The sequence below is a fragment of the Hyperolius riggenbachi genome, chromosome 7 (assembly GCF_040937935.1).
Source record: "Hyperolius riggenbachi isolate aHypRig1 chromosome 7, aHypRig1.pri, whole genome shotgun sequence".
Lineage (NCBI taxonomy): Eukaryota > Metazoa > Chordata > Amphibia > Anura > Hyperoliidae > Hyperolius > Hyperolius riggenbachi.
This window is the reverse complement of record NC_090652.1, coordinates 142,116,613-142,139,664: the sequence shown is the minus strand read 5'-3', so window position 1 is coordinate 142,139,664 and position 23,052 is coordinate 142,116,613. Positions and strand designations below refer to the sequence as shown.

General features: G+C 41.5%; 1 protein-coding gene across 2 annotated transcripts in view; it reads right to left on the bottom strand.

Moving 5' to 3' along the window:
* Positions 1-428: 428 nt before the first annotated feature.
* SNX29 (sorting nexin 29) overlaps positions 429-23,052 on the bottom strand; it is an 875,170-nt gene continuing 852,546 nt past the window's right edge. The window contains exon 21 of one of the 2 annotated variants that reach the window (XM_068244702.1): positions 429-6,836. In XM_068244702.1, the coding sequence (XP_068100803.1) occupies positions 6,707-6,836 (130 nt within the window). In that variant the 3' untranslated portion in view covers positions 429-6,706. Of the gene's footprint in view, positions 6,837-11,477; positions 11,544-23,052 lie in introns of those variants that run through there. The other variant, XM_068244708.1, reaches the window with a different exon arrangement.

Sequence of the window (23,052 nt, the reverse complement as noted above, 5' to 3'; positions counted from 1 at the left end):
CCGACACTGTGTCGAGCATACCGCTCTGTGGCCCCAGGAGTTCCCCTTAAATAAATGTGCCGAATGGCTGTAAATCCTCTAGCTAGCACTAGGCTAGCTAGTAAGAGTGTCCGGCACCCGTGGATCCCCGCCGATCCCCCCGTTTATACATTACCCCCCCCTGGATCCAGCGATCGCGCAGCCTCCTGGCACACCTCTGGTCTCTCTATGGGGAGGATTGGGTTTGTGCGTGACGTCATGATGTCAGCGACATCATGGCGTCATCTGCGATCCTCCCCATAGAGAGACTGGAGCTGTCCGGGGAGGATGTGCCGATCGCTGGATCCAGGCTGGGTAATGTATAAACGAGGGGATCGGCGGGGATCTGAGGGTGCCGGAGACTTCTTCTAGCTAGCCTAGTGCTAGCTAGAGGATTTACAGCCATTTACCACATTTATTTCAAAATTGGGCAAAAAGTAACAAAACCTCCTGAGCGGCGTAACGCTCAGAAGGTTAAAACTAAAAAAAACTTTTTCCAGTAATGACACAGAAGGGATTTAAAATAAGCACAGTATAAACTGACATATGTATGTGATTATTTCTGTACAGCTATAAGACTGTATTATCCCCATGGCAGTGTAGTAGTAGAGTGCATGTTCTTGCACTGTGCTTTAGTAAACAATGCTATTTGTATTCTAAGGCATCCACACAATATGCAAGCACCTATGCTGCTTTTGTTGTGGTCAGCAGCCAATGAGCTGTCTGCGATCAGTTGCTAACACCAGAATAAGCACAGCTGGAATTTGACTGGCCAATAGTGATGGTCATGTCAAGGAGAACTCATGTAATCAGTTTGGTCAGATGATATGCAAGTTTTTTATTTGCTAGTCATGATCATGTGCTAGAGCAGGATGTGATCACAGCAAATCAGAGCTTTGCAAATCTTTCAACTGATCAAACAATTCACATGCCTCTCCATGAGTTCTTCTAGACATGACCATCACTACTGGTGGCCACACCACCACCATAAATGTTCTAGTTCGAAGTAAATTAGATATATTATGGTCCATTCTCCCCCTATCTTTTTTTCTTAATTTAGCCCCATAAAGATCACTTCTATACACACATATGATAAAATAGACTTGCATATATCAAATGTCTTCTTTGCTGCCCTTAGTCTACCACCAAATACCATTGGTATTAGATAAGACAAAGTGCAAAGTACAGTAGCCAAAGGCTGCAGCAACAATGAACAGCTGCTATATGTTACTGCATTCTGTACATTAAAAGCTACTGTGTTGCCTGTTTTGTCATATTTTAAACCAGGCAGCCAACGCAACTTTATGAGTAGTATTATTTTAGTTCAAAATCATGTCTGTAATGCCAACTAAATATAACATACATTCAGCGGAGTTCACCTTTTAAGTGTGACGCAGCAAATGGGCACAGTGGGACTAGACTATAAACATGTTCTGCAGCCCACTGAATGGATTAAACTCTCCTCTCAGAGATTAAGACTTATCAGTTCAGTTACACTAAAGCAGTGTCCATGCCTTGTATATTTTATTGTAATATGACAATTTACAATGTAAAATCGGTTTTCAACTAATAATTTACAGCAAATGCCTTAGTCATCGTCAAATAAGTGAAATCACAACCCAATGCACCTCATTATACGTGTGAACTTAGGAAAAAACAATGATTGTTTACAAACAACAAGTAATGAAGCTGTCCTTAGTGTGGTAGTGACCTTGTGACTTGAAGTATGACTACACCTTATTACGCTCTACGCTAATGATCTGCAATATATTGCAATCAGTCAGACATTTTCCATCACACTAGGATTACTGTAAGTAAACAGATTTGTGAAAGACTGCTATGACCTGTGTTTTTTAAAGTGGAACCTATGACTTAAACTAAACACAAAACTGAACAAGACAAATCCTCAAAGCAATGATGCAAATTTGTGAAAATTACAAGTATTACCTTTGCAACTGTTCAGCAGCATAGTGTTGCAATGCTATCGCAATGCATCCTACGCAGTCTGAGACGGCCCTAATGCATATGTATAGCCATATTTGTACTGTACAGAATAGTTACAGTTCCCTCTAAACCACACCAATGTGCAACAAAAAGCATACAAATAAACGTTTTTCTTTTTTTACACCTATTAAAACATTTATAATTTCTTGATTATTCTGCTTAAATCTTATTTGTTAAAATATTCTTATTCTTAATGTGCAATGTAAAAAAGTGATTAGCAACTAGGGTTAGTCAATGAGGTGCAAATTGTTCCGAGTTTAGGCAGGATTATTGCACATTCTGAATGCAAATGTATGCAGCTTGAAAATGGACCAATCACATTCTACCATGGCTTGATTCGATTGGTTTATTTTCAAGCTGCACATATTTGTATGTAAAGTTTGCATAATCTTGCATCAACTCAGAACTATTTGCATCTCATTGACCTTCCCTATTAGCAACATTAAACCCATTTTATTAGGACTGTAAGGTGCTTTGATGCAAGTTGAGCTCTATAATATTCAGGAACTGGATATAAAACAGACTTGGGTCTCCTTTCCACGGACTGCTGATAGGCAGTGAAATGCTTCTCAAACTCTCTCAACTGCTCACTGCTGCCTATTAACTACTTGTTGCTGCATGATAACTGCTTACTTCTGCCTGGTAACTGCCTGCTGAGCACACAGCTCAACAGTTCGTGGAAAGGAGGCCTTATGGTCGATTTTTCTTTTGATTAATTTATTTAATTTAGCACTTATACATAATGATCTCTTAAAGTGAGACTCCAGACAAAGTATGGAAAGAGTCACAAGGCACAACCTTTGTCAGGATTTTATAGCCATCTGTTCTCCCAGTTGGAGTAGGATGTGATGGAAAATCTCCCCACTGGATACATAAATAAAATCTGAAGATTCTAATATTTCTCTGCTTAACTGCAGTCTGTGCTCCTATTGGAGAGATTTCCTATTATTCCAAGTTGGCGTGGAATTAAAGGATACCTATAGCTACCGAAATATAAACAAGACACATACTCAACTAATTATAGGAAAGGCTATGGGCCCTAGATAAACTTTCCAGTCCTTTCTTAGTCTCTTGGTTCCTCCGCTGTTGCCTGGTCAAGTTTCCCACCGCCTGTGTTTTTTGGGTCTCCTCAGAAACCTTCAGAAGTTCTCCAAATACTTCCGAAGACGAGCTGCTCCTTACTGTACACATGTGAATCCAAGCTTGTGTGTGCACCTTACGGAGCCATTTGTCTTTGGAAGTATTTGGATACCTGAGAACTTCTGAAGCCTTCAGAGGAGACCTGAAGGCTTCTTCATTATTAAAGTCAGCTCACTGCAACAGTGGCCCAGCAGTGGAGTGAGGAGATGCAGAGAGGACTGGGAAAACTCTAAGCAGGGGTCCCTAACCACTGGTCCGCGGCCCACTGCCGGGCTGCAGGCTGTGCCCATCTGGCTGCACAGTGAACGGAATGCTTAGTAGTCTCATTGAAGTCAGAGAAACAGAGCCATCTGCAGCCATTCATACTGCTGCCACCTGGTATCTGTAATTTGTAATGCATCCTGCTTTCTGTCTGTATTGACACCAGTGGCAGCAGTAAAGATGACTGGGACTCTCTGGTCTCTTGCCAGAGACAGAGTTCAAACAACACAGACATAAGGTAAGCAGCTGCTGCTGAAAGTTCGTGGGAAAAAATGGAAGGCTGAAAGTGTAGGGAAGGGTAATGTGAGCGTGGGGAGAAGAAAAGGTTGAAGTGAGTGTGCGGAGAAGGGATATGTAAAAGTGAGTGAGAAAAAGCAGATGAGGGCAAGAAAAGCAAGAGGTGACTGTGCCAGTATATAGGGAAGCCCAAGCAGTACTCCCGTCTTTCACTATCTGTCACACTAAATGTATCTTCTCTTGTACTGGTAGTTTAAGCAGCAGCCCCAGTCAGCAAAAATAAAACGTGCAAATACATCCTTTTCAAAGTGCTGAAGGAGATGAGGATGGAGGTTGGGTAGGTGCTGCCAGGAATTTATGTACTGACACTACCCATAGAACCCCCACCCCTGGGGGCACACTCACACAGCCACCCGCCTGGTCCTTGGAAAAACTGCCCTATGATGAAGCGGTCCTTGGCGATAAAAAGGTTGGGGACCACTGCTCTAAGGGATCCAGACCCTTCCCTCCTTTTGGGTAACTTATTGTTTCACTTGACTACAAGTATCCTTGAGATGCATCTGTTTAATAGTTACACAGACATTTATTAGATTAAAAAAAAAACAAAAAAAAAAACTGCCAGAGGTTTTGAACACATTTCCAAAACATAAAAAATAAGCTTGAGTCTCACTTTATTTTTCCAAGCTACCACATATACCTATGTATTAACACTTACCCTGGTCTGTGTACAACCATCAGTCTATACATCTAAACCCTTCCTCAGACCATTATATGCAACATTTTCGTGTTAGCTCAAGTTGAGCTCTGTCCATAGTCATTTTATTTTTAGAGCAGTATAAGAATAACTAATGTAAGTTGGCATATTTTTAAGCCAAAAAGCATACTGGAATAGCTAACTTTCCATTCCATTTCTGACTAAGCAGCCAAAACCATCCATGTCTGATCACAGAGAAAGGCAACTGCTGAAATAAATGTCATGCTGTATGTGAGAGATATTCCTTTCCGAGTATCTACGATTATGCAAGAAAACTGCAATTTATGTGCACTGCAGAACATATTATTTATTTGGCTTGAGTCTACCAGGAGAATTACAGGCTTAGTAGAGGTTTCTGTAAGCCTACCACGGAGTACTCACTTAATTTTCAGCAATAGCTTAGAAAATTCCTTATAGTGGTTGCCAAAGGACAATGTTGAAAAAAATAACCTGAAACTCCATTTAATAATATTTCTACATTATTAGATTTGTATCTTGACAAGCAGCTATTTGGTTCTAATACCTGGTCACTGAGTGCAGAACATTCCCAGATTCCTGGCATAGCCAACACAAGGCACCAGTTACTCATGTTGTCTCCCTGTGTAGAGCAAATACAGAATTCCCAGATTTGCACACTTGTAGTTTCTGAAGCCTAATTCAGGGCCCCCAGTAAAATATGTGGCACACTTTGTTTCCCAAACCAAGTCCAAGTGAATAAATATAAGTAAAATTGGTATAATTACCATTTAGGGCTCTTTTCCATTTGCTGCCATCCGCTCAAAAAGGCAGATCACAGCAGTTTGTCTGATCGCAACACCACCACAATTTACATGTAAATTGCAGTGCTGCTCTTCCATCAGCGTAATTCATTTTTGCCTGGATTGCAATCGCTGGCTTGCACGATTTTCGGTGCGCTTGTGATCGTGCTTGCAAGTCGAAAAGAGCATTTAGAGTAGTTTATATGGAGATTTGCTGCATATGAAGTAAGCAGCAAGTACAGAACTGTACATGCTAACAGTAGGCTGTGAATCGGATGCCAGAGACTACAAATGTCATGTGCATGCCGTCCATCACTAAACCTAGGTACGTTTTTAGGAGAAAGTAGCACAAAAGAGGTGTGTTGCATTTAGTCCTGGAAGAGTTAATTTCCCAGGCTTTTTGCAGCTGGGAGTGACACCACCGAGGTGAATTGAACCACCATTGATCAGAAAGAGGGTGGGGCTTAGGTACAATAATGAAATCATCAAGGAATATTACAGAGGTGACTCATCTATACATACTGCTCTTTGCTTATGTGTTTTTCACTAGCAACATTGAGTGAACTTTAAAGGTCTGTTTCCTCTTTGTGTACAATATAGTTGATCCTAAGTAGCAAACCATGAAGCATGTGGTCAAGATTTGTAAGGCTCAGATTTGCTGTGATCACTTCCTGTTTTAAACTGCACAAGGAAAATAAGCAACACATGATTGCAACCAGCAAATCAAAGTCTCACAAATGCTACTCCCTGAGGCCTGCTGCATGCAAATATCTCTAATGCATAAGCCTGTCCTCTGTGAATTCCGTATTGACTAAATGTGCACCTTTCTCAATCACACAGGAAGTGCAGGACTGGTGTCCAGAACCGCCCAGGCTTCACACAACTGAGATCACACTGCAAACAGTGGCAAGGTAGATAGAAATTACTCTGTCTCTGCATTTCTATTCATTTCAAGGAGAGCAGTTAGGTACTGGCAAAGCGGGAGGCTCTTTGGGAATACAGCATGTGGACATGGAGTAGCTGCCCATAATCAAGTAACTCCTCCACTACTACAAAGTGTGCTGCAGCTTTAGTTTGGTGGGTTATTGCACAGGTGTTAAAGTGGCAAAACTGCCCAATCACAAATGGGTGTCCAGCCTAAACAAAGCAGAAAGTCTAGAAAAACAGCATACAAGGAAACCTCTACAATTATTGATGCAATAGCAGATAAAAGGAGTAATTTATATTCATAATACTGATCATAGTTAATGTTCTGAAAAAAGTACATAGCATTATGTTTGTCCCCCCCCCCAAAAAAAAATGCATTTGATAATACTCAAAGTGACCCTATGACATTGGTCATTAATGTGCGAGACAAATATGTGGTTATAAAATAATGGTCTTGTATGGGCAACCTAGGTAATCAAGCCTTTTGTACAAGTTGTTTCTTATTTCCCTCTTGAAGCTATTCCACATATGGAGGCATGCCCAGACTCAGGAGCCATTCTGATTAGTGCATTCCACCAGTAATGTCTTTACCATGCACACAATGTTATCAAAGGTCCCCACTCTGAGGTTCAGGGTTTCTTGTCTCTCTCTGCTGACTGCGAGATAACTTGGGGAATCTTGATGCCACTTTTGATCGGCTACTTTTATTGGCTTGCTCTGAGTGGTTTTGGTTGTCACTAAAAAGAAAAAGACAGAACAAATGTTACACATCACCTGCACAGCACATCACGCAAGCATGATATAAGCAAGTGATACCAAAACACATTACACAGTGCTGTCAACCTTATGGTAGGACTTATCCAACCAATTAAGTCACTTTGATCTGTCCCTTACAACATATAAGATTGTTTGAAGTAAACCTGTCACTACTGAAAAAAAGTTAGATACTTACCTCAGTAGAGGAGAGCTTCAGGATCATCCAGAGGCTTTGCACATCTTCCTCGAGAACACTGATGCTGCCCAGGCCCTCTGAGAGAGTTTACTGCCGTGCTGTCGCCCTTGAATGAGAACGGCCATACTAAGAGGCTCGGTGCTACTGAGCATGCAGTGTTACGCCTGCACTTTCGTTGACGGATGGAAGTGTGGTTACGTGAACCTATTCGACAACCACTTGTCGGATAAGTTCAGAGGATCCCAGTTTGAGGGGGATGCCTGCCAGAGAACTATCCAGAGGCTAAGTATCTACCGTATTTTTTGGACTATAAGATGCACTTTTTCTCCCCCAAAAGTGGGGGGGGGGAAAGTCAATAGGTCCTATGGTCCGAATACAGGGAGTCCCCGACTTACGAATGCCCGCTGGTACGAACCACCGCTTCGCTGCAATGTCGGAAACTCCCTGTGCAGTCCCTATGTCCTCTCTTTGTCGCCCTGTCTTTCTCCGCCTGCCCCCTCCCCTGTAATTAGCGGCAGTATGTATAATCACGCTGTGTTTTTTTAGTGGCAGCCATGTAAAGCTGCCCACTGCAGTGTAATTAGCGGCAGTATAATACGATTGCCCCCCGCTGAGTAATTAGCAACAGCCAAGTATACCTGGCCCCCCGCAGTGTAATTAGCGGCATCAGTATAATGCCATTGCCCCCTGCTGAATAATTAGCAGCCGGGTATTAACCGATCCTGGAAATCTGTGCTGCTCAGAGACCTCTCCTATGCGTCATTCTTCCTCCTAGTGCCGGCTGCCTGTAATGACGTGTTCAGGAAAAGCCGGCACTAGGAGGAAGAATGATGCATAGGAGATGTCTCTGAGCTGCGCAGACTTCCAGGATCAGGTAATACTCGGCTGATAATTACTCAGCGGGGGGCAATGGCATTATACTGATGCCGTTAATTACACTGCAAGGGGCAGTTATACTTGGCTGCTGCTAATTACTCAGCGGGGGGCAATCGTATTATACTGAAGCTAAGGACACAGGGTGACAAGCTGAGGACACAACAGGACAAGCATAGTCCATAGGGGGACAAGCATAGCACATAGGGGGAAAAGCTGAGGACACAGGGGGACAAGCAGAGGACACGGGCACAAACAGAGGACACGGGCACAAACAGAGGACACGGGCACAAAAAGAGGAGGATACAGGGGGACAGATGAGGACACAAGAAGACACAAGAGGGATAGGAGGAGGACACTGGGAGGCACAAGAGGTACAAGTGGGGCACAAAAGGTACAAGTGGGGCACAAGTAGTTCAAGAGGACCATAATAATTGGGGTGAGAACATCCACAAGATGCCCCTGGACCATGGATGCACCAGGTTTAGTATATATATTTTTTCCCCGGTTTTTGCCCTCTAAACCTAGGTGCGCCTTATGGTCCCTACCGTCTTATAATCCGAAAAATACGGTACTTGTGCACTTTATTTCCCTACAAGTACACTTTTAAGAAAAGAGTTTACCAACTGAAAGGGTGGACAAGTGCGGCGGTACTTAATTAATTTTTATTAAGAATTAAGACATCCTTTGCACACATGGATGGTCACAGCTATCAATAACTTTACAGCACAGGATTCATGTTTGTGACTGCAGTCCTATCCTACGACGAACACATGAAAAATAGGAGAAGCAGATAAACATTGGGTGTACAGTTCAGATAAAGTACTTTGTTTGCCTGAATATGCAACAAATATCTCTATATTAATCAATTTAGAATTAGGTACCGTAGGTATAATTTGCAAACTTGATTATTATTATTACTGTTATTAATTTATACAGTGCCATCATTTTCCATGGAGCTGTACAAAAAAACAAACACTGGTTTATACCGTAACACAAAGTCCATAAACACCATAAATGTCTAACAAAACAACCAGGATGCATAACCAAAGGTAATGGCTAACCAATTTATAGACCAGCAATTAGCACTTAAAGAAAGTGACATTACCACACTGTCTTACGCTATGCGAGTTACCTTTTTACATGCTGAATTTGGGATGAACAGAGCTGGAAGGTCGTTGTAACCTAGGATAGGCATCGAGTGCATATTGATGGTCTACACTAGGCCTCATGTGCAAATTGTTGTTCTACAATTTGGTTAGCCATTACCGCTGGTTAGCACCTTTTGTTTCTTATGCATGTTGGTGCAAGGTTGGAGGGGGAAGTTACTTAACAGCACAAGGAAGAGGGTACAGGGTACACTATAGATTAGGCTTAAAATTATGTTACAGTACTTCACTTTTGTGTTGTTTTTGTTTGTTTTTTTTCTCAATGGAACAACGGAATTTAAGACTTAAAAGATGTATATGGGTCTACTGTATGTCCAATGGGCTGTTTGTATGGTTGGTACACCTACACCTGTGAGCGGTAGGAGATTTTGTTTTGCATTATTAATATGTAAACTTAATAAAGAGAAAAAAAATAGTATTTATGACTTTTTTCCTCTCACTTGTTTTAAACAGTTTTTGAATATATAGCTGATGAGTGCTGTACAAGGTGGTTGGTTAATTTATTAAATGCAATCGCTACAGGATTGCTCCCAAAATGCTGCATGCTTTTGTGATTGCAATGCTACAGTGGAACCATTCTCAAAGGGTTCCATTGTTGCAGCACTTTTCCGATTGCCAGCGATCATAAAGTGATGCAGGAAATACTGGTGGGCCCCAGGCCTAAAGGTGGCCACACACAATACAATAAAATGATGCAATTTTATTTGAAATGATGCAATAAAAAACAATTTGATTCCCCGAAAACTGAAAGCTTTTTTTTTTTTATTCGAGCAAGAGATCGGATCTCCCATTTTTATTCACTATAAGTCGATCAGGAGTGGTGGATTTTTCTGATCAATTTTTATGAATATTGATTGGTGTAGGGAAGATTGTCAATTTCCTTATATGTTCTCTCAAGCAATTTTCTCCTTTTTTTTTTTTTTGTAATTGGGAAAAAATTGAACACACGTGTGTACATTGGTAAGATTTTGAATGTTACAATCAATCAGAAAAATTGATTGTAAACCTCGAATTGAAACTAAATTTAAAACATTGTGTCGTATGTGGCCACCTTAAGATGGAGCGCTTGGTCAGAGGAAGAAGGGAGAAGAACAGGTCAGACCGGATGCCTGTCTACAAAAGTGAGCTTTAAGGTTTCTTAAAGGGACCCTGAGCACTGGGTAAAAAATTACATATTGACTTACCTGGGGCTTCCTCCAGCCCAGCATAGGCCGCAAGGTCTCCCGGCGTCCTCCTGGCTCCTCTCCCGGTCCCGACTGGCGGCTCACAAACAGACCATCAGAGGGCGCTGTATGACTGATACAACTCTGAGTACCACTCTGAGGACTGTGGTACTCCTGGCAGTTTCTTGTCTGTGAACCTTGTTGCATTGTGGGAATTAGCTGTTTACAGCTGTTTACAACTGCCAAAAAAGCATGCAGCAGCTACATCACCTGCCAACAGTAAAAATGTCACCATGTAATAAATGTCAGAATGTAAATCAGGGATTTAAAAGATTTTACAATGGGAAAACACTGACTAAATCTTTTATACATAATCATTTATACATAATTATTGTAAAAATGAAGCACTTTTTATCACATTATTTTCACTGGAGTTCCTCTTTAAGGGTAGGGTAGGAACACACTAGGCAGGAATTGCATATGCCTTTTCCACTATGTGCTATGGGGAAAACGTGTGTGTGTGTGTGTGTGTGTGTGTGTGTGTGTGTGTGTGTGTGTGTGTGTGTGTGTGTGTGTGTGTGTGTGTGTGTGTGTGTGTGTGTGTGTGTGTGTGTGTGTGTGTGTGTGTGTGTGTGTGTGTGTGTGTGTGTGTGTGTGTGTGTGTGTGTGTGTGTGTGTGTGTGTGTGTGTGTGTGTGTAAGTAAATAAGTTTGAGCAGAGTTCATTTTGCTGTAGAAATAATGCAGTGCCTCATTTGATTAGTCCACATTTGCCTTTCACTTGTGTGAACAAAGATTCTAGCCACGGGGAAATAGCGGACCGTAAGATTGGATATTTATCTACTGCAAATTGATCTCATTTTCCTTTTCTATTTTCCTCCCCTCTACTTTATTCATTGGTTGTTATTTGTGTTGGTTCCAACCTCCAGCATGCTTGCCATTGTGCCATTAGAGGAAATAGTATGTAGTTTAGGTTTACTGGTCATTTAGGTGAGCCTCAAGGAATGAGCGAGCAGCCTGAAATCATTGCTGTGACACAAGAACTGGTTGAAATGATGTTCTCCCTCGTAGCTCGAAGCTACCAGCCTACACAACGAATTGCAGTCCAGGCTGGAGGTTTGTTTCCTGTGCGCACTACAGACAGAACCCGCTGCAATGATGCTCTAGTTAGCTGTATCCTAATTAAGGAGGTTTCATTAGATGATGAAGTACATTAGCAATACATCCCTGCTGGGCACTCTAAGCTTCTTCTGACTGATCCTACATGAATGATTTTCTTTTATGTCTGCTGGAAAAACAAGAAATAACTATTCATTGTGTCAAAGGATATACATATGCAGATGATAGCTCATACAACACAGCAGTCACACATGGCACAACTGTAATAATGACCAATGATTTTACAGCAATGTGTGAAAGGAGGAATATATGTAGAATGTTACATGCAAGTGTAGTTTGCCTGTTATTCCCCTGTAATTCTTCGCTCGGTCCTTCCTGTTGTGAATGATCATGATTAATGTAGCAAGCAGTTAGACAGGACATAATTATTGTTTCTAGTCAAACATGGAGTTAACAAGTTGCTACAAAAAGGAATCACATCAGGATAGTCCCAGCACGATTTCCAGCAGAATCATCTATATCTACAAGAACAAAGAACACTGTGCTAGATAATCAGCGGTACATACAGCGCTTGGAATAACTAACCGACTGCTGGCAACGGCAGCGGGACTCTCATTGTATTAAGGAGGAACACAGGCCACAGGAACCGGTTTTGTAATGTGTCGTATACATGGTGTAATGTTCTGTATTAATACTTTAAAGAGAAACTATGTGAATGTGAGTGGTGGTTTAAGTATGATGCCTTTGATTCCTGTAATCTGTCACTTCAAAGTACTGCAACATGCCTGACACCATGCTAAGAACAATGGTCTCAATTCACTAAGCTTATCTCCTGTCTTTAATAGCGTTTCTAGAGTGGTCACCATGGTGATAAGGCATGTCATATTCAGGAAACATTTTACCTCAGGGAAACCTAAAGTGAACTCTTCTGTCTTTAACCACTTCCCGACCGCCGTATTGACAATTGGCGGCCGGGAAGTGGACCCCGCAAGGACCGCCGTATTGACAAATGGCGGCGGTCCTTGTAGGGGCATGGGCGGAGCGATCGCGTCACCCGTGACACGATCCTCCGCCGGCGCCTGTCTCCGCTCACCCGCCGCAACATCCCGCCGGCCATACGGAAGCGCCGGCGGGATGTTAACCCGACGATCGCCGCATACAAAGTGTATAATACACTTTGTAATGTTTACAAAGTGTATTATACAGGCTGCCTCCTGCCCTGGTGGTCCAGGTGTCCGAGGGACACCCAGGGCAAGCTGCAGCCACCCTATGTCGCACCCAAGCACACTAATTTCTCCCCCTGCCCCAGATCGCCCACAAGGTATTCAGAGAGGGGCATGGTGAGTCCGTAGCAGATTTCATTTTTTTTTGTCGCAAGTTAGAAGAAATGGAAATTTTTTTTTTTTTTGGTCACAAAGTGTCATTTTCCGCTTACTTGTGACAAAAATTAATATCTTCTATGAACTCACTATGCCTCTCAGTGAATACTTTGGTATGTCTTCTTTCCAAAATGGGGTCATTTGGGGGGTATTTATACTATCCTGGAATTCTAGCCCCTCATGAAACATGTAAGGTGGTCAGAAAAGTCATAGATGCTTGAAAATGGGAAAATTCACTTTTTGCACCATAGTTTGTAAACGCTATAACTTTTACCCAAACCAATAAATATACACTGAATGGTTTTTTTTTAAATCAAAAACATGTTAGTCCACATTTTTCGCGCTGCATGTATACAGAAATTTTACTTTATTTGAAAAATGTCAGCACAGAAAGTTAAAAATGAATATAATAAAAAGTAAAAATCGCAGGAGCAATCAAATAGCACCAAAAGAAAGCTTTATTAGTGACAAGAAAAAGAGCCAACATTCATTTAGGTGGTAGGTTGTATGAGCGAGCAATAAACCGTGAAAGCTGTAGTGGTCTGAATGGAAAAAAAGTGGCCGGTCCTTAAGGGGGGTAAAGCCCACGGTCCTCAAGTGGTTAAGTTAACTCTTCAATCCTTAAAATAACTCCAGAGTTAAAGACAGGCTGTTTATTAACTGCGTGTGAAAATAACTACAGAGGAGGTAAATTAACTACAGGGGAGGTAATTTAAGGAATGAAGAGATAAGATAACTCTCTCACTGTGTAGAGGTAAGTTTTCTCTTGCTTTATTATCTCCAGCATGATCTTAGTGAATTGAGGCCAAAGCAGATGGTCCATAGTCCTTCACAGAGCATGGAATACCCATCTCCACAAATAAAAGTGTGTGTGTGTGTGTGTGTGTGTGTGTGTGTGTGTGTGTGTGTGTGTATAAACCCTGGGTGAGCTGTGAAACCCAGTCTTTAAAGAGAATCTGAAGCAACTTTTCATTTTGTAAAAAAACAACAACACATTTTTCAAAACCGCTAACAATTTTGTTTCAAATGTGCCTCTTACGGATGGGAGTCTCACGTCCACGGCTCGTGCTGCTGTAGCCGCAGGGACGTGTGACCCATGTCCGTGCAGTCTGCGGGGCTATGCGTGCGATTGTGCAGGCGGAAGCACGCGAACGTGATGGTCTCGGCGACGGGTGATTGGTGTCAGGGGACAGAAGTCCCCTGAGCCAATCCATACTTATCCAGCGAGAACGATCACTGTTTTTGTTCAAAACCAGTGATCATTCTCAAATGGTGCTGCCACGCTCCCTCCTGTACGCTTCCGCTGCTGACTGTTAAGAGGAATGAATAGAAACAAAGTTCCCATTCATTAATCTCCCCCCTAGGTCCCTGTTATAGCCAGCATCAATGAGATGCCTACGTCACTTCCGAATTAACACAGGCACACATTACTTCCTAATTAGCTTACTTATTGTACGCAATAGGAAATAATGCACAAGGACATCTCGTGGCCATAATACGCAAGGACATCTTGTGGCCAAATAGTAAAATTACTCCTACAGACTTTAGGGACTAATTTTTTTTAATATGTATGTCAAGAGAGTATTATTATTAAACTAGTCGACCTAAGCCCATTTAAAAATGGGCTCTAGTTCTGTTGCCATCGACCCGTCAGCGCGCATGCGCCCACCACGCGCACACATACGCCTACCATGTACACCCGCCCGTCGCCCACACACACACCGGCCCGCCTGGCCCATCTTCATCCTCTCCCGACGGCTGTCAGTGCGGCACATGCGCAGTAGCGCTGACACAGGGACATGGGACGCAGAGACACAGGCACATTATTATATAGGATTATGGGCTTGTAATTAGTGATGGATGTAAAACTGAAAAAATGCACCTTTATTTCCAAATTAAATATTTTCAATATACATTGTACTAGGGATATAATTTAAACGTTGCAATAACCAGGACAAATGGGCAAATAAAATGGGCTGTTGTGATAAGTAGTGATAACGTTTTTGGGGAATGAAAAGTAGAAACGCTAAAATGTGAAAATTCCTCTCGTCCATAAGGTGAAACCAACTCGCAGGCTGAAATGGTTAGAGATGGCTGTGACCCCTGGATAACAACCAGATCACGTCCATTCCTTCTCTGCTGCCTCGCTCCTGTGCGCACATTCGCCGTATGCCATAGCGCGCCACGCTGTTCCTTGCCTGAGATGTGCACAGAGCGAAGGGATGGTTACGTGCACAATACATTACATGCGCATGCTTAAAGGGGAACTTCAGCCTAAACAAACATACTGTTATTAAGTTACATTAGTTATGTTAATTAGAATAGATAGGTAATATAATCTTTTACCCACCCTGTTTTAAAAGAACAGGCAAATGTTTGTGATTCATGGGGGCTGCCATCTTTGTCATGGGGGCAGCCATATTTTTGGTTGAAAGGAGGAGACAGGGAGCATGAGACACAGTTCCAACTGTCCTGTGTCCTGATAACCCCTCCCAGCTACACACACTAGGCTTCAAATGTCAAATTCAAAATGTATAAAAAAAATTGCACCAAAACAGCAGTACGAGAACAACCTCCTCAGAAATCCCATCATGCTTTGCACAGCATAAGGGGAAAACTGCCCGGGCAGTTTTCTTCTGTGCAGCTAAAAATGAGGCTTGTATAAGAGAAACAAAGTTCTGATGCTGTGAAACTGTTAAAGAAACACCAGGCCTTTTCAGTGCTGCTGAGTCGATTTTTAGTCTGGAGGTTCACTTTAACTCTTACTGTGTCTGGCAAACGAGCAGCGGAATAATTATTGAGAGGGGCGGGGATAGGACTGGGGAAGAGGCAGAGCTACAGTAAACTGCTCTACGTCTTCTGGGTTGCATAATCTGCAACCTAATAAAGTTGTAGAAATTAAACAGCAGCTTTCTGGTCACAGGAATGCTTGTTCTGATGCAGGGATGTGGCAGAACACTTAAAAATGTATCGCAGAAGAGGACTGCAATGGAAAAAGAGAAAAAAAAAATCACTTCAGTTTCTTTTTAAACAGCCTAAGAAGTTGGCCTTCACCACTGTGAGTACTGCCAGTGATTTGTGTTGGTTGGTGGAGGTTTTATATATATATATATATATATATATATATATATATATATATATATATATATATATATATATATATATATATATATATATATATATATATATACACAGTATTTATATTTTAGTATTTACATTTAGTATTATAGATAGTCAATATGTTAATATGATATGTAGGTGTAAAAGTCAATATGATATGTAGGTGTGATTGCTATTAACCACTTCAGCCCGAGAGCAATTTTCACATATAGGCGCTGCTCCCATTCATTTGCCAATAACTTTATTACTCCTTATCACAACTAAATGATCTATATATTGTTTTTTTTAGGACAAATTCGGCTTTTAGTGTGTGTTCATTTTGTTTAGTAATCACCTTATTTTCTATGCATTTTAAAGGGAAAATAAGGGAAAAAGATGAAAAAAAAACAATTTCTCCATTTACATCCATTATAGCTTTAACCACCTTAGCGGTATGGACGAGCTCAGCTCGTCCATTACCACCAGAGGGTGCCGCTCAGGCCCTGCTGGGCCAATTTTGATGAAATAAAGAGCAGCACACGCAGCTGGCACTTTGCCAGCCGCGTGTGCTGCCCGATCGCCGCCGCTCTGTGGCGATCCGCGGCGATCCGCCGCGATCCGCGGCGAAAGAGGGTCCCCCCAGCCGCCTGAGCTCTGCGCAGCCGGAACAAATAGTTCCGGCCAGCGCTAAGGGCTGGATCGGAGGCGGCTGACGTCAGGACGCCGGCTGACGTCCATGACGTCACTCCGCTCGTCGCCATGGCGACAGGAGAAGCCAAACACGGAAGGCTGCTCATTGCGGCCTTCCGTGTTACTTTTGGCCGCCGGAGGCGATCAGAAGAACGCCTCCGGAGCGCCATCTAGTGGGCTTTCATGCAGCCAACTTTCAGTTGGCTGCATGAAATAGTTTTTTTTTTATTTAAAAAAAACCCTCATGCAGCCGCCCTGGCGATCTTAATAGAACGCCAGGGTGGTTAAATTAAACATTGCTGACTATAAGTTAAACCCACTAATTTTATTTGCTCATCCATCCTGGTTATTGCAACATTTAGATTATGTTCCTAGCACAATGTATGGAGAGAATATTGTATTTGGAAATAAAGGTGTCTTTTTTCTGTTTAGTGTTTTTTGCTTTCTCATTTTACACTGTCAATGATTACAAGGCCTTATTTTGAAAAATAATAGTAATATACCCTTATGGCATACATATTTAAAAAGCCAGGTTCCTAAGGTAACAATATATGTTGTTTCTTTCATATTCTGTCACTTTGTTTTCATTTTACAAGTCTTTTATTTTGGTACAGATTATGCAAAAATGTAATTTCTTTTGATTCAGTTTGTGACAAAAAAAAAATACAGGAGACATGCGCCTCAACCCTAAAACTCTTTAAACTCTATTCTACTACTTATCACGGTTAAAATGATACCACATATGTCTCTTGTAGTGTTGCTAAAACTTTCCCAAGTTTGATCATAATACTGAAAATGACTTTTTATATTTGATTTAGTTTGTCCCTACCTATTTTTCATGTGACGTGGTTCACAGGTTTTAGACACACCAAAATGGATTCCACAACTCGTCACGGTTAAAATGATACCACATGTGCCTCATTTAGTAGCAAACTGGTGGTGCACTCTCCACAACACAAATATATTTGTCCAGTTGGGCTTAAGTGGTTAATCAATAAAATACCTATGTGTACTTTTAGAGGCCTTCGCTACTAAACATACCACAACAATGTATTTTCATATAGATATGCATTTGTTCCCTCACTATGTAAAGTAAAGATGATTAAAGCTATCTGAATTGCTCTCCTTTCTCTGTAAATCCTTGAGATTCAATCCTTATGAGATTACTCCAATTTAGGCTGAAAGGACAACTGTAGCGAGAGGATATGGAGGTTGCCATATTTATTTCCTTTTAAATAATACCAGTTGCCTGGCAGCCCTACTGGTCTATTTGCCTGGAGTAGTGTCTGAATCACAACAGAAACAAGCATGCAGCTAATCTTGTAACATTTTATAGTAATGTCACCTGACACCTGATCTGCTGCATGCTTGTTCAGGGTCTATGGCTAAATGTATTAGAGGCAGAGGATCAGCAGGAGGGCCAGGTAACTGGTATTGCTTAAAAGAAAATAAATATGGCAGCCGCCACATAACTCTCGCTACAGTTGCCCTTGAAGAATAGGAAGTGAAGGAACAACCCCTACAGGTATACATGCAGCAATACAAACCTGGCAGGATTTCTAACTTTACTGAAAAGTGTGTTGCTTTCTGTACCACACCTAGAAAGATATTTGTTCAGATTGCACCTCACTACAAAAGAAGGAAGTTTTGGGGTTCAGGTGAATGATAATGCATGAAGGATGCATTGTAATATTTCTAACAAGGTGTAAACAGCAGCGCACTGGAGTCTGGCAGCAGTTTGGCATCCTTTTGGTGATTCTTATGTGTGTCTCCTGTGGGCCCAGTATGTATTGCCCAGCCGTAAGTGCCAGCACCCACCAATCACAAAGGAAGTACTTAAAGTGTTATGTCTCTCTATGAAATAAAATATCTACTTCTAGGGAAGTTGTCTCCATGCTTCATTGGGCTATTTACAGTTTTGCTCTGAATAAACCCTGTTGTCCATAAGATAAAAGTACAGTACCCCGAAGCCTCAGGGCTCCAGATTCTTTCCAGGTCTACTACGTCAAGATAGTCATTTTGTATTGGTATAATGAGAATAGTATGTATAGTGTATAGAATAGTATAATGGTATAGTGAGAAATGTCCTCCCACAGGTTCAGTCTTAAATATTTTGGAGGAAGAATATAAATTGGAGCAGATTTTCTATTTCAGGAGGACCTTCAGGAGCAAGGTGTAGTTGCTGATCTACTGGAAGGGCTATGGCTCTGAAGATTACTCTTGCACACCTTGTACATGCTGAAACAGATTTTCCTGTGGTCAGCCAAGGACTGACCCAGTGCTGTCGAACATCTTAGGCTTCAATTCATCAAGCATTACCGCATTCGGTAACGCTGAAAAAAGCAGATTTTTCTGAGTATTTTGTAAAATGTCAAGTCATCAAGGCTGTTACCGCATGGCAAGCAGAAATTACCGAGCAGTGAGGTAAATTAACGACTTGTGCGGTTAACACCTCAATAAAAATCAGTAAATGTCAATTCATGAAGATTACAGCATGCGGTAAAGCCCAGTAACATGGTTGATGATTACCAACAGCTTTGATGTGTCGAAAAGCAGCTTCAGGATACGATAAGACATGACTGACAGGAGCAGAGAGCCAATAGCAACAGCCTCTGTCTCCTGCAAGTCCCTGTGATAGGATGCAAAACCTTCTCAGGAGAAACAAGCTTCTCTACCCCCGGGCAACGCAGGAGAGATCTCAAACAAAAGAGATTTCCTCTGCAGCCCTCTGGACGTTTAACCTTTTCGATTCCTGTTTTCAGATGCGGAAGGAGCTAGTGGGAAAATCACCTAAGCATAGCATGTGTAATGTCTCTTGGAAGTTTATCTAAGCTGTGGCAATTAAATAAAATGTTAAGAAAGACTAATAGATTTAGAGGGAGCAGAGGAAGATTTAGCAGGAGCAGGGATGTTGGGGATGCCTTTTACTTGTGTAATGCCTTTGCTGCACAGAACAACATGTAACAAAACAGAGACAACTCCACACTTTTGTACTTAGTGAACAGGTTTTTGTGAATTGAAGCTCTTTTTTTTTGGGTAAATTACCAAACTTCTACCACACCTCTTAAAAATCTTGATAAATTAGAAAAAACAAAAAAGGTCAAATACCAAATGTGGTATTTTCCTGACTTTTTTTTAAATTATTATTATTGAACAGCCTTTGATGAATTGAAGCCATAGTGACTTATCTACAGTCCCAGTGCACTGTCAGCTACCTCCAGTGAGCCTTGTCCACTTAGCAAGTTTACACCATTTACACAAAACAGAAAGGGTTGGCCCACATAAATCCTGGCATATTATTACAAAAATGGGTTCTGGTGTGAGGATAATGAGTTTCCTATAAAGAGATGATGTAATACTGCAAGCCTGGTAAGGACCTGGACCCGAGTCAGCAAAGGCTCACAGCAAACGTTATATTTTGAAGATGTTTGTTTGTAAAATACAAAAAAGTTTCAATTAGGGCTTGTTCACACCTAGGGCGTTTTGTGTTTTTTTTTAGCACCGGCAATTTTTAAAAATATCAGTGCGTTTCATCAGCTTCCCGTTCAGCAAAGCCCTGCATTTACCATTTTCAGGGTGATTTTGCTACAACGGAAGGTGTAGGAAAAGCACAAAACACTCACAAATCGCTTTATCCGACGATTGCATTTGCACTTTTAAGAATAAATACATTGTATTTATTCTTTTCCGGGTCAAGGAGTTCAGTTCCTGACTTGCGCCAGGAAGTGAAAAAGCATAATCGCTCTGCAAAAGTGCTTTAGAAAAGCGGTGTAAAAAAAACGCAGTGCCCACCTAAGTGCCGGGAGGGGGAAAAAACGTGCAGAAAATCTAAAATCGCTGGCATCAGCGATTTCGACTTTAGATGTTAACAAAACCTTAATGTATATAACACAAAATGTCAACATTTGAGTGGATGATGTAGCAGATTAGTGCCGATCATGGATATGAGAAAGAGAAGAACCGAGAGCCCAATATGGTGTAGTATGTCAAGGCAAATGGATAATTGGAACGAGTATAAATTGAATACTCACAAACCAGGGTTACCTCCAGGCAACCACTGTATAGGCAGGTGAGGAGATTAGCCTGTCCCCACTCAGGATTAAAAAGTCGCTCTCTGTAGACTTGAAGACAAGAAGGGGTATCCCCCTCCACCAAAGGTGGATACAATCTGTGTTATAATAGAGAACAGAGGCGCCAAAAGAATAAAAACAGTATTTAAAAGTATTAAAAATTTGCTTAGGAGGCAGTGGTGGACTTACCTCGCTCCCACAAGCAGACACAACAAACTGTGTATTCACAAAAGGGATATTTATTGGTATACTCCAAAAGTGGATCGCAACGCGTTTTGCAGGTCAAGCCCGCTTCATCAGGCAAATACAGGAAGGAGCACACAACTGGGGGTAAGAGGCAGCACATTTGTACAATACCGAACATACCGCATAAACATAAACAATAGTGAGCAACTTAGCGTAAGGGAATTCACTAGTTGTGATTGAGTGTAATAATGTCAAAGGGAAGGGATTGCTTTTTTTGTTTTGGAGGAGGGAGAAAATAGGGGAGAGGGGGGGGGGGGAGAACAAGAGGAGGGGAGGGGAAAATAGAAGAGGTTTTTATCCTCTCCCTCCCCTCTTCTCTTTTGGAGTTGCGATCCACTTTTGGAGTATACCAATAAATATCCCTTTTGTGAATATACAGTTTGTTGTGTCTGCTCGTGGGAGGTAAGTCCACCACTGCCTCCTAAGCATGGATATGGGTTTACATAACTGTAGCTAAAGCATTCTATAAAAGACCTTCATTTGCCATTGTTTTCTGGTATAGTGATTATAAATAAATGCACATACTGTTCATCGGAAAAAGGACGAAAATGATGTATAGTCACACTTAAAAGTAATGTACAGTTTCCAAGATCACAAATATGTTAATAATGCTGCTTTCACTTGAACCCAGCTGATTAACCTTAGTTTCCTCTTCTTGGCGACATGAAAGGTGCCTCTTTACCAGCAGCACGCTGTATTACCCACGCATGCCAGGCGAATGCAGAGTCCATGCTGTGAGGCGGCTTCTTTTCACAGTAATTGTTGTTTTGATTTCCAAGAAATTCTGTCTGGATGTACAATTTTAAATACAAATTCATGTAAATTGATTTTCCACAATATGTGCTTTTTTTGTAGTTAATCTTTAAAATACTCTTTTTTTCACTCTCTTTTCTGCTGCTGACTCCCCAACTGGCATTGAGTGTATTCTTACAGCTTCGCCTGTATAATTACATTTATAATTGGAGGAATCAAAGTTTCATTCTATCATGTTTCTGCAGACAGTGCTCATTCTGCAGTCTCATTGATGACTGAAAACACAAAAACAGACTATTCATCAATGAAGAAAAGGGCTAAGGTCTGCGTGGACAAATTGGCTGTGTCACACATGGGGCTCGATTCTCTAAAGTGGGATAACTGCTATCACAGCAGTTATCATGCGAGCTGCCCTGCGCAAAGGGTAGCGTGCGAACAGCATTACTTTGCGTGATAAGCGAAGGTTTGCGCGCGATCACATGCGCTTTTCGCATGATATCCCCTACTTAGTGGTTAATATGGTGGCCTCTTATGAAACTCTTTACAACTATAGCTATCCTTTACTTATTAACTCATCCTACAGAATTTCTTGGCTGGGCGATTTTTGCTACTTTAGAGCCCTTCCCCTTTTCTAGGTTCTCGATGGACTTTTCAGAGCCAAGTTCTTCAAAAAATGTTTTATCTTATCAGGTAAAATGTATTGAAATTTCGCAGTACAAAACATAACGTCACAACAAACAGCAGTAGCGGAGCCAGTTAGGGATTGGGAAGGGGAAAGGTAAGAAGCACCAGGGCATATTAGAATAGTGCAAATAAATATTCGACCAAAGCTAGTGTGGAAACAACATGCATGTTGTAGTGCTGTAAATTAGTGTTCACTAGGGATGCTCATTCGGATTCCGCGGAAATGCAATTTTCGAAATTCCGATCGGAAATTGCATTTCCGTATCGGAATGAGGAAATCGGTAATGCAAGTGCCGTAGGCGGATTTCCGCCGGAAATCGTGGAAATTCCACCCGACTTTAACATCGATTTTCTCAAAAACTATAAGGTCTTTTTGAAAACATTTTTGCATCTTGTTCAGAAGATTCAGTTTAATAAACCCTGAAAATTTGGTGTTTCTAGGACTTAAGGGGGCTTTGCTATTAACCGCTAAAGTCGGCGGATTTTTACTGTAATGTAAAATGCAGAAAATCTGCATCTGCCTATTTTCTGCATTTTACATTACAGTAAAAATCTGCCGACTTTAGCGGTTAATAGCAAAGCCCCTGTAAGTCCTAGAAACACCAAATTTTCAGGGTTTATTAAACAGAATCTTCTGAACAAGATGCAAAAAAGTTTTCAAAAAGACCTTATAGTTTTTGAGAAAATCAATGTTAAAGTCGGGCGGAATTTCCGCGATTTCAGGCGGAAATTCCGCATTGGAATGCGGAAATTGGTA